The 12,352-nt window shown below is 38.5% G+C and overlaps 1 protein-coding gene across 7 annotated transcripts in view; it reads right to left on the minus strand.

Annotated features, from left to right (window-relative positions):
• ptprz1a (protein tyrosine phosphatase receptor type Z1a) overlaps positions 1-9,545 on the minus strand; it is a 155,572-nt gene extending 146,027 nt beyond the window's left edge. For all 7 annotated transcript variants that reach the window (XR_012400446.1, XM_073943220.1, XM_021470701.3 and 4 more), the window contains exon 1: positions 9,296-9,545. Coding sequence is in view for 6 of the 7 variants with exons in the window: in XM_073943220.1 (XP_073799321.1) it covers positions 9,296-9,359 (64 nt within the window). In the remaining variant the exon portion in view is untranslated. The remainder of the gene's footprint in view (positions 1-9,295) is intronic.
• Positions 9,546-12,352: the final 2,807 nt, after the last annotated feature.

Genomic DNA, 12,352 nt, shown 5'->3' on the forward strand with positions numbered 1-12,352 from the left:
AAGATGCTGAGATTCCCGAGAGAATGACAGAGAGACAGACTTTCATTGGTTGGACACAAAGTATGTTAGTTTTAAGGATATCTATAAGGCTGGTGTGCTCCGAACCAGTGACAAAATTCGTATTTAAAAATATAAACGTTCAAAGCGTGCTGTTTGTCACTTCTGCCTGAATGTTCAATATCTCATCAAATATTCTGACCAAACAAATGCTTTCTAGTCTCTCACATGTTTCACCCCCTTCAAGACTTTTACACTCACTGCCACTTTATTCGGTATGCCTTAAAAGTACCAAGTTGGAGAAGTGGTAACTGTGGAGGCCATTGAGTACATTGTCATGTTCAAGAAACCAGTCTGAGATGATTCACACTTTATGACGTTGTGTTTTCCTGCTGGAAGTAGCCATCAGAAGATGGATACACTGTGGTCATAAAGGGATGGACATGGTCAGTAACAATACTCGGGTAGGCTGTGGCGTTGACCCAATACTCAATTGGTACTAATGAGCCCAAAGTGTGCCAGGAAATATACCTCACACCACCAGCAGCCTGAACCGTTGATTCAAGGCATGATGGATCTATGCTTTCTTGTTGTTGCCAAATTCTGACCCAACCATCCGAATGTTGCAGCAGAATTTTCCTCTGATCTCTAGCATCAATAAGGTATTTGCTCCCACAGAAAAGTCGCTCACTGGATATTTTCTCTTTTTCAGACCATTCTATGTAAACCCTAGAGATGGTTGTGCATGAAAATCCCAGAAGATCAACAGTTTCTGAAAAAATCAGACCAGCCCGTCTGGCACCAACAACCATGCCACGTTCAAAGTCTCTTAAATCACCTTCCTTCCCCATTCTGATACTTTGATTCAACTGCAGTAGTTCGTCTTGACCATGTCTACATGCCTAATTGCATTGAGTTGCTGCCATGTGATTGGCTGATTAGAAATCTGTGTTAAAGACAGGTGTACCTAATATGGTGGCTGGTGAGTGTATGGCTGTTTCTCAATATGCGTTCTTCAGCGGTCTTGCGTCCTCGCGTTCTCATGAAACATCATCATCAGCTGCCTAAGTTCAGTTCCAATACTCAAGACCGCAAGTACGGAGGACATATGAAACTTCCTGGATGTGATCTTGATATCGAGGACGCACTGATGCAGACTTGAGCACCGAACTCGCTCTGGAAGTCCCAGAAGTCATTGCGACTGGAGGTGGGAAGCGCTGCATTTTATCTAGATTACTTATTAAAGTTCATAGATATTTACCTCAGGAGTTTGCCTAAATGAAACGGTGAAAGTAAACTTTACCATGAATATCTTTATAAAGGAATAAACACATTAAGGGTGTTTGTTTGCTGAAATTTGTATTAAAATCTGTTTTATTTATATTGTGCAGAGTATATTTATAATGGTTTTTATGCAAAGTATATATTTTGAAAAGGGGAAAAACAATAAATCGTTGTATGAAGGCTATAATGTTTAAATTATTTACTATTTAAAACACGTGAAGGTCATGTGACCATCAGGAAGAACGCAGCATCTCAATTCTCAAAGGACGCGTTCTCTGCCCTCGCAGTCTCCTGAGTTCGTTCTTCCGAGGACATCTAGCAAGACCGGTCTCCACAAGAACGCAAGTCCGTTCTCTGCGTTCTTGCAACTGAGAAACAGCCTATATGCTTCTATATGTTCTTGGGCTCAACTACTCTCACTGGCAATGCTGTAATAAGAACGAAACACTTTTGGCTGCGCCTGGGGGCTACTCTCTGTGCCACCCTGTCTTTATATTTCAAATTACTTCACAGGACATTTAAATGATAAGGTGAATTTCACTTTTATATTTTATGAAGAAAACACAAGTAGTGCGGCAGTGGTGGAATACATGGATTATGTACTTATGGCAAAGCATTGCTACACTTCACCTTTGGTGTTCATGGAAGTTCGAAGGCAGCATTGCCAGGAGGTTGCACAGTATAGTAGGTTAACCAGTTGCCCTTTTGCTATTTAAAAGCTAAGTTTTCTAAATATCACTTATTTTTTTCAAAACCACTAGTGGTGAAAATATTTTTGACATTATTTTCCCAGGAATTTTAAAAAAGTATTCAGATCATGAACGATAATCCCATTAAGCATTGTAAATAGCACAATCAAATAAAAAACGACAAGAAATTTTAAACTGTATGAATTTCTCTATTAAACACAATTGTTTAAAAATATCCAGAATTTCTGTGAATTGATTGGCTAAGTAAATTCAAATGCATGTCTCTGTTTAAAGTTTTATCAGTTATTATTAAAACTGTGCCCCAAAACAGATCTGGGGCTGGTAACATGCAGCTGGCTAGCAAGTTAAGTTTGTTTAGTTTGCACCTATCGTCAGCGCAAATAGCCTGGTTAGTGTGTCGACACATAGCATCAAGGGCCTTATGGTGACTCATTGATTGATGGATTCCTGGCTCAAGGTCCTTTACCGATCCTTTCGCTAAATTCCGCTAAATCTGTCTGTAAAATAAGCAATCTCTTAAGATGAATAAATGTGAAAAACAAAAAAAATTTGCACCAATCTTCGGTTTTAGGTAAAATGAAGGCAGCTTGACTTTAATAGCTCTTCGTTGTAATGATATTATGCAGCAGACGAGCTGAGCCGAGCTACCTTCATGGTACTTAAAACCCAGTGCAAACTAAACTGAAACCTAACTACATAGCCAGCTAACCTGGGTTCATGATACAGGGCAATGGTTTAATAAGAAAATTATGTAAAATTAGTATTTACTAATGCATGAGGAAATAAAATGTGTAAGGAAATGTATTGTTTTTACTATGGATGGATGGATGGATGGATGGATGGATGGATGGATGGATGGATGGATGGATGGATGGAGGGATGGGTGAATGGATGGATGGACGGACGGACGAATGGAGACAGACAGACGTATCAATGGATGGGTGGAGAGTCAAACAGACAGAGATGGATAGATCACAGCAATTTGTAACATTTTTACTAAATAATTATGAATTTGTACGAATTAGCCACTTTCCACCAATACGTAAAGGCAATCTCATGGCAGTTTGCTACTTTTTGATTCAGTAATTTGTATTAATTTGTACAGTCTCATTCATACATTTAGTATGATTTTCTCAATATCCAATGAGGGGTAGGGTGAGGGGTGGGGTTTTCATACAAATAAATCAAAATAATACATGAAATTGTTACATTTCGTCATAAGATTGGGTTAAAACTATTGAAAACTATATAATTTATCTTGAGATCAAGCTGGTTTCTACATAAAACAAGGTAATGCAGGTTTGGAAGAACATCAATATGAGTCAATTCATTTTCAGTTTTGGCCAAACCATCCCTTTTGACTCCATAAATACAGTCAGCATTGCTCTCAATAGGTGTTTGCAATAAAAGAGTGCAAAGAGGAAAGCCTCTGACACTCAGTTCAAGTTAAGCCATCTCTCCCACACAGACACACAAAAGTCCCCCGACTCGCTCATCCATCCTTTGTGACATGGGAGCACCGCCACTGGGACAAATCAGGGGCCCTCCTGAATGTCACACTCACATGCCACATACAATAAGACCCCCCTCTCAGTCCAGACACCCTACGTTGTTGCATGTCCACGAGCACCGGCCGCCTCTTGCCAGCCAGGCACAAAACAAATCGAGCAGCTGACAGCATAATTCACTAAGAGGAACTGGCTCAAGGCCATGGGCAGGACGCTGCAAAGTTTTGGCTTGCCACTGGACCCCCCTCTTTAAAACTATCCCATCCACCGCCCCGGTCCATTCAGCCTCTGCCCCTCCACTGTCTCAGGAAGGATAGAAAAGACAGGACTCCGAGGCTCAGTGATTCCCCTCCGCATGCCTGAGTGAATGTGCTTGAGCTTAATACCGAATAATCTGTTCATCAAATGCCCCCACTGCCGTGGAGGGGAGATCTGCTCCCATTTTCAAAAGCTGATTCAGACAGGGGGTCTTGATGCCAAGCTGGCCCAAGTACCCCACCAAAGAGCAAAAAGAAGAAAACAACACAAACAAAAAAATAATGCTGGTCATCAACGGATATTTTTAAGAAAACAAAAGGACTACATCGGTTCAAAGGGGATATGTGTAAGCTTTTTATGCTTTTCATGTGAAAATGTAAAGGGGAAAAAATCAGGGTTACAAACTATTTCATATATGTTGTTCCAACACAAATTAAGTTTTAAATAGGTAGTTTGAACAAGCAGCAAAAATCTTGAGTGTAGAATGAAAGTCTGGATATACCTAGGCATGACTGAGTAATAAAAGTTCAGTACATGGAAATCTATATTGTGGTATGTGTGGCATGGTGCTCAGTGGTTAGCACTGTCTCCTCGCAGCAAGAAGCTCACTGGTTCGAGTCCTGGCTAGGCCTATTGGCATTTCTATGTGGAGTTTGCCTGTTCTCCACGTGTCCTCCAGGTGCTCTGTTTTCCCCCACAGTCCAAAGACATGGTATAGGTTAATTGGATGAACTGGCCATAGTGTTTAAGTGTGTGTTTCCCATTACTGGGTTGCATCTGGAAGGCCATCCATTGTCTAAAACATATGCTGGAATAGTTGGTGGTTCATTCCGCTTTGGTGACCTCTGATAAATAAGGGACTGAGCCGATCAAAAATAAATGTGGATCACATTCAGAATCTAGTATATAGGTAAGTAATGATTCATTTGCATTAAGTCAAAATAAGGACAATTATTTTTTCTCAAAGTATACAAATAAAGGAATGAATGATTTTTTTAAAAAATTGTAAATGATTTGATTAATCAGTTATCACTTGGGTTGTTTCTTAATAAATCAGTGCTCTTTAACAAATTAATTAAGTAAATGACTCAATGAATCGACCACTGGCTAGTTGTAGAGTGTTATTCCAAATTCAATCAATAAAATAATTTCAATCACATGACATAAATTGAGGTTTTATATAAATCAAATGAATGAATGATTCTTGTGACACACACATAAAAATTGTCATTTGTTTCATAAATTTTTTTTAATGGTGGCTTAGTGGTTAGCACTGTCACTCGCAGCAAAAAAAAAAGGTTGCTGGAACAGGTGGCATTTCTGTGTTGAGTTTGCATATTCTCCACTAGGCTTGGGCCGATAGACGGTGCCATCGTCCATCACCGATGGCCAATAGACAACACGATGCTGAGCCGGCATCCCCCATCCTCTGCCCTGCCCCCGTTGCAAACCCGCTCGCGAAAAACACACACTTCGGCCCCATTTACACTAATACGTCTTAGTATTAAAATGGCATTTTAGAACGAAAATGATCCACATCCACAACGTGTTTTAGCCAGCATTTCTGAACTGCCATCCGTCCACTGAAAACACACATCATGTGACCACACACAGCCACACACAGACAAAGCCACACACACTCTCATGCGCTCATTGGACAGTCTATCAAGGATGTACCGCTGGATCGTGTCTCACTATAGTTATTAATCGTGATATTTAATTAATCTTGTCTCTATCTAACGACTCTTCACTCTTTCGAATCTATCAGGTAACGTGTCACAGCATCAGTACACTGCTTCAATCTTTCACTTTCACACTTGTACTTAGTAATTTTAGTGAAAAACTCAGATACTGTTGGTTGTGCACCTTTTTTACCCATCAACCTTTCGCAGAAAAAGTGATTGACAGGTGGTAATTTGTGTGCAACTTATCTTTAATTATTTATGATTTATTTATGGGTAAAACAAAGACCATGCGGGTCAGGTAGTTGAAACGGTAGGCTACAAATAATGCATTCGTTATGAATTAATTAATTATTCATAAATTATTAATTTACCGGGCGACGCAGTGGTGCAGTAGGTAGTGCTGTCGCCCCACAGCAAGAAGGTCGCTTGGTCGCTGGTTCGATCCTTGGCTCAGTTGGCGTTTGTGTGTGGAGTTTGCATGTTCTCCCAGCGTTCGCGTGGGTTTCCTCCGGGTGCTCCGGTTTCCCCCACAGCCCAAAGATATGCAGTACAGGTGAATTGTTATAGGCTAAATTGTCCGTAGTGTATGAGTGTGTGTGAATGGGTCTATGTGGATGTTTCCCTGAGATGGGTTGCAGCTGGAAGGACATCCGCTGCGTAAAAAAATGTGCTTGTGAAGTTGGCGGTTCATTCCGCTTTGGCGACCCCGGATTAATAAAGGGACTAAGCTGACAAGAAAATGGATTAATTAATTAATTCACCTCCGCCTATGACAACGATGCCATCGTCCATTGCGATGTTTCATATTAGACATCGTACGATGCCAAATTGGCCAACATCGCCAACATCGCCCAACCCTATTCTCCATGTGTTAATTCATGGGTTTTCTCTGGGTACTCTGGTTTCCCCCACAGTCCATAGGCATGTGGTATAGGTGAATTGAATGAATTAAATTGTCCGTAGTCTTTGAGTATGTGTGTGAATGATAGTGTATGGGTGTTTCCATAACTCGGGATTCACAAGTTAGTGCACCCTCAGTGCTGGGTTGTGGCTGGAAGTGCATACTGTAAATTATATGCTAGAGTAATAGGTAGTTCATTGTGGCAACCCCTGATATATCAAATATCATTTTGATTTTAGCCAGTAAATCATACCCTAAATTAGTTTTTTTTTTTTATTCTCAAACAAGTTTTTACTTTCAACTTTTACATTTTTTGGGATTCATATTAATTTAAAAGGTGTCTTTAAAAACAGATTGATGGTTTCAGATATCACTGAATATCAGCTAGTAGCAGATTCAGTGATTTTGAATGGATCACTTGAATTAGTTATTCAAACTCATAAAGAGATTCACTTGTTTCATTCTTTAATACACTAGCACTGATTGAATGTTTATGTGACTGTTTGGAACATTTGGATTTATTAGTTCCTGGATAAATCATTTTTAACAGACCTATTGATTTGGTGAGTCACTCATAATTATTGATTATTAATTATTAATCACCAATTATTGGTGTGATGAACATGCAGAAAGTCACTGAAATTATGAATAAACATTAGACTAATGGTTTATTTGAAATTGTGTAAATACAGATGAAGAGTGAGGAAAAATGAAACAAAACAACTTGCCTTTACAGGTGACATCACTAAGGCCAATCAGCTGGATAGTCCAATGGCTATATGCTATTTTAGCAAATTGGAATTACATTTCTATTCTACTATGCAACAACCATATTTCACAATCCAATTAGATCCTTTTCTCCCCAATTCATCTCCTGGTTCACTCTTGGAGAGCACAGTGTATTTTAGCATTAAAAAGTGACACATTTCACCTCCAAGCCCAAAATGTTGTTCTGCCTGGACACTAATTGGAGCATGTAGAGACACACACTGCCACACGTCCCTCACAGGTGGACACACATGAGGCATATGCAGGGGAGGGGACGCATGAACCCCGGGCTGACAGCTTTACAGTCCACAACTACCATCTGTCACAAACCCAAGACCCGACAAACAACACAGGGACTTTTTCAGTGGAAAAACAGAGCAGTGCCAAAAAAGTGTAGAAGAAAAAAAAACTTGTTAGCTCTAGTACAGCACTTGGGAAGACAGATGGTGAGAGAGAAATTTCATTCACTAGCTTGCATCCTAAAGCTTCAGCCCTTCCTTTGTGCCACACATTTCATCATGGCATCATTTAGAGCACCAAACTGAAAAGAAGAAAAGTATAGGGACGAGGGAGCAGCTGAGCCCTTTTTCAGCAGGTACCAACTTGCTATCCTGGTTCACTAGCTGACTTACAAAAGGGCTTTTTCCATGGCCTAAGTAAAATGGCTTTGGCTAGCTTTTAGGGGCTTTGTCTCAGGCAGCATCCAAAAGATTAAACCAGGCATATCAGTCGCTTTCATGGCACTTTGAAACAGAAGCAGACAAAATAATGAGCCGAGGATTCTGGGTTTGTATAAGAATTTGTCACTTTCTATCGAACTGCGCATAGGAGCGATTTGAACAATGTTGGCATTTGTTAATTTAGAACCAAATTGTGTACTAAAATCTAAATTAGTAGACACTAAATTAAATTTCAAGTTAGCATTGGACACATTAGTTGGAAGTTAGCATCCTTCTTCAAAGAGCAGAACCCTTGAAACAAGTTCTTTGAAGGTTGTAGGGCATTACTACAAACAAAACATTGGCAGATATGATTCGGTTATAAAACGTTTTTCGTTCACATTTAGCACTCAGTTGTTGCAAATAAATATTTAGTAGTAGTAGTAGAAGTAGCAGACATACTAGTAGTATTACCAACCTCTTTAGTCATGATACTTAATAATTCTATTGTTGCAAGCTTTGGATTACACTCTAAAATGGCCTCCCCTTCTAGTGCTTATCAAGGGTGGAAAGGAGTTGTTTTAAAACCTCTAAACACAGCCATAGACACATTTCTTCTACATCCCATTTTCTCTATATAGTATTTAACTAGTTTCCAATAATTAGGAAATGTACAATAATAAATTTAAAGTCTCAATAGAGTCGGTAGATTTGAACTTTACTGACATCTATTGGCCTGTATGAATGAGGTTTACTAATTGTTGAAGTTAAGTAACTAATTACACCAGTGTGTAGTCTTTGATGTGTGTTATTAGTGGTGGTAGTAACTTGGCAAATTCCATAACATCTTTATGCATCATAACAGCACCCATGAAATGGCAGAGATTCATATAAAATACAACAGCTTTTTCTAGAAGACTATGATATGACTCCTACACACACACACACACACATTCACCAGTCACCAGAATGAAATGAGCCACACAATCTTCCAGAGTGCTTTTGAAAACCAAACATGAGAAAGACTCATTGTAAGATTCGTTGTAATATACTGTACACGTGAGTTTAAGTTTGATTTAGTCCATATGTGACTATATTCAGAGACACTAAAAGCATGAACTTAGTAGCTAGTTGTTACTTCAACATCACAAAAACAAAAAACAGCAGTCTTTATAATTTTACTTAAAATACAACACTTGGTTAGGTATGAAGCTATAATTATAAAGCATATTTGCCTGCATTATTGTATGACGAAACAATTCAGTAGAAAATAAAAATAACAATAACCTAATTGCCAAAACGTAGCTTATTTTAAAATAACAGCTTTGTCAACTTTGTAATAAATGCCGGTTAGCTATATGAAAGTTTAAAGTTTGAACGTCAAGTTCAGTCGAAATACGCTTGGTGAACAAACACTCAGCGCATTACGCACTTCCAGAGCATTATACACAAACTAACCACTCACAATACCACAAACAATTGAAACAATATCAGGTAACACAGAAATCATTGATGCTTTACGTACCTGTGTTACTAAAGAGTGCGATCTGCGCAAGAAAGAATGCGCATCTCGTCGCAAGCGCTTCCATTATTCTCAAAATAAGGAGAAATGCTGCCTGAAAGAGTAAACGGGGTAAAGACGAGCGCGACAACAGAGGAACTCCTCTCCCGGAGTGCCGGAGGGTATCACATTGGTTGGGTAACAGGAGGAGATGCCCCCTTCATCGGTCAGATCCACTCCGCTCTCCTCCGCATGGATGTGAGAGCGTCCGGATGAAACGCATCGCTTCGCGTACAGTGAGTTTCGCTGGAAGTGCGCGCGCCGCCCACAGACCACCACACACAGAGAGAAAAAGTTTAGCAACACGTTCGACGAGATCGTGTATTAGGCTATGATACATATATGTAAATATGACTGTAGTCAGTCATTTCTTTTCATAAATAATTACACCCACAGGCTATAATGTTTGATGTAGCTACATTTGAATATTGAAAACAAGCGTTTAATTATTCATAATCAATTGAAAAAAAAACAGCACTGTAATAGGTATTGAAATATATGTGATATCATGTTACAAGTAATTAGAACACAACCACAACAAATAATCATCAACAAACTGGTGATTTGACAGCAGGTACTTGATATTGTGCTCCAGTTCTTCAATAACTTACATTGCAGAAAAAAACTGCCAGTAAATTCAATGAATCTCATTCATTCATTTTCTTGTCGGCTTAGTTCCTTCATTAATCCAGGGTCACCACAGCGGAATGAACCACCAACTTATCCAGCAAGTTTTTGTACAGAGGATGCCCTTCCAGCCGCAACCCATATCTGGGAAATATCCACACACACATTATACTACGGACTATTTAGCCTACCCAATTCACCTGTACCGCATGTCTTTGGACCCAGAGGAAACCCACACGAACGCAGGGAGAACGTGCAAACTCCACACAGAAACGCCAACTGAGCCAAGGATCAAACCAGTGACCCAGCCACCTTCTTGCTGTGAGGCGACAGCACTACCTACTGCGCCACTGCTTCACCTCGATGAATTTCCATAAATAAAATTACATCCGAATGAAAGCAGGCCTGGAACCCCGTAACTGACCAGACTTTGAGTTTTCCCTTCTGTCTTAAAGGGTACTCCGCATAGGGTCCTTACTGGTTTTCCAATGACACTTAGCAACTTTAAATCCGCATTCTTCATAATGAGCTGATTTTGAACGCGATGGACACAAAAACAGGAGTAATGTGAGCTGATTTCTGTTCTTAAATAAAAAAAAAGAAATATAATGTTTAATACAGCCTATATAATAGAATTTTATTTGACTAAATTAATGAAAATACTTAATGGACAGGACCCAAAATATTGATACTGATTGTTGTATTGGATTATTTGATCAAATACAATAATAATAATCATACATTTACATTGTTTACATTTACAATGACATTAATTACATAAAACACACTTTATTTATTAGTATTATTTTATTTTATTGAACTTAAATTTGTGTTGATTTATTGTTCTCATTATTGTTTATTATTTTTAAAAAATAATTATATATATTTTCTGTATTTATTTATGTTGTAAACCATAATACAATTAAAGAAATGTATTAAATATTACATATTTCCCCATTTTATTACTTAATAGCTACTTTTTTATTACAGATCAAGAGCATCAACCCTATCTATCTATCGATCTATCTATCTATCTATCTATCTATCTATCTATCTATCTATCTATCTATCTATCTATCTATCTATCTATCTATCTGTCTGTCTGTCTGTCTGTCTGTCTGTCTGTCTGTCTGTCTGTCTGTCTGTCTGTCTGTCTGTCTGTCTGTCTGTCTGTCTGTCTGTCTGTCTGTCTGTCTGTCTGTCTATCTATCTATATACTGTAGCAAACCATGCATTCATCCCCCCATAATAAGAAGTATCCACAACCTCTTGACTTGAGGGATTGAGTAGTTGTTCGGTGAAACAGAAGTAAATCATCATCGCTGACCCTGAAAACATGATATTATATGCATATTTACACCCTTTTATGCTAGTTTACCCCCTGGGATACACACATTCCTGCCCTGGTTTGAAAACATTCCTCAAAGAAGTACTCTCACAGCATTAGAAGACATATCCAAAAGCAAAGAGATTATAGGAAGCGCAATTATCTGATTTCAAAAGATCGGGTGCATATTTGTTTTTGATAAAGAGCATTAGTGAAAGGTGTAACTGCTTGAATAACATATATTATGCACCCCTCAGGGATCGGCCTTGTTTTGTTGGAATAGGCTAAGATCAGAACATTTGATTTAAAAGCAGTGAGTCATCACATTGACTAGCAGAAACGAGTTATAGGGTGAGTAAACTGTACAGAGTGTTTGTAACCTTATTATCTTTTGTAAAATAACCTTTTCCTACACTCCAAAATGGCATGGCTGTTTGTTCAAACTACTTATTTAAAATGAGCCGAAACAACACAATTCTTATTTGTTTCATGTTCGATCCACTTAAATTTTTCCAAAAACTAAAAAGTTAACTTAATTCCTTTATGTTTTCCCGACACAAATTGATTGTGTGGATCCCAGCATTTTTAAAGTGTGCTTTTTCTCATCAGAAATCATATTTATGATCATTTAAGACACAGATGGCTCTGCTGTATTCATACATATTCATTTCTTGGCATAAACGTGCTTATTTGGCTATTTTTGAATGACAATAAAAGTGCTAAATATGCTATTTCCAGTATGTTCAAGCACCATGGCTTGTGACAGCAGGCCAAAACTGTTTAGAAGAAGCTTATCACTGAAGAAACTTGGCTGAGTATAATAAGAAGCACAACTCATTAGGCTCAAGACTGTTTAAACAGACACTGATCAAATAAAAACTAAGATTGGTGTCCAAAAAAAATGGAGTAAAAAATATCAGAAATATGTAACTTTGTATTTTCGGTGACTGCAACTGGAGGTTATGGTTGGGGTTGATCTCAATACAAAAAATAGGGTCCTAAAACTAGTAATATACTACCCATGTTACGCACACAGAGACCATGCGAATATATTAACATAATTTACC

This window comes from Danio rerio, chromosome 25, assembly GCF_049306965.1.
Source record: "Danio rerio strain Tuebingen ecotype United States chromosome 25, GRCz12tu, whole genome shotgun sequence".
NCBI lineage: Eukaryota > Metazoa > Chordata > Actinopteri > Cypriniformes > Danionidae > Danio > Danio rerio.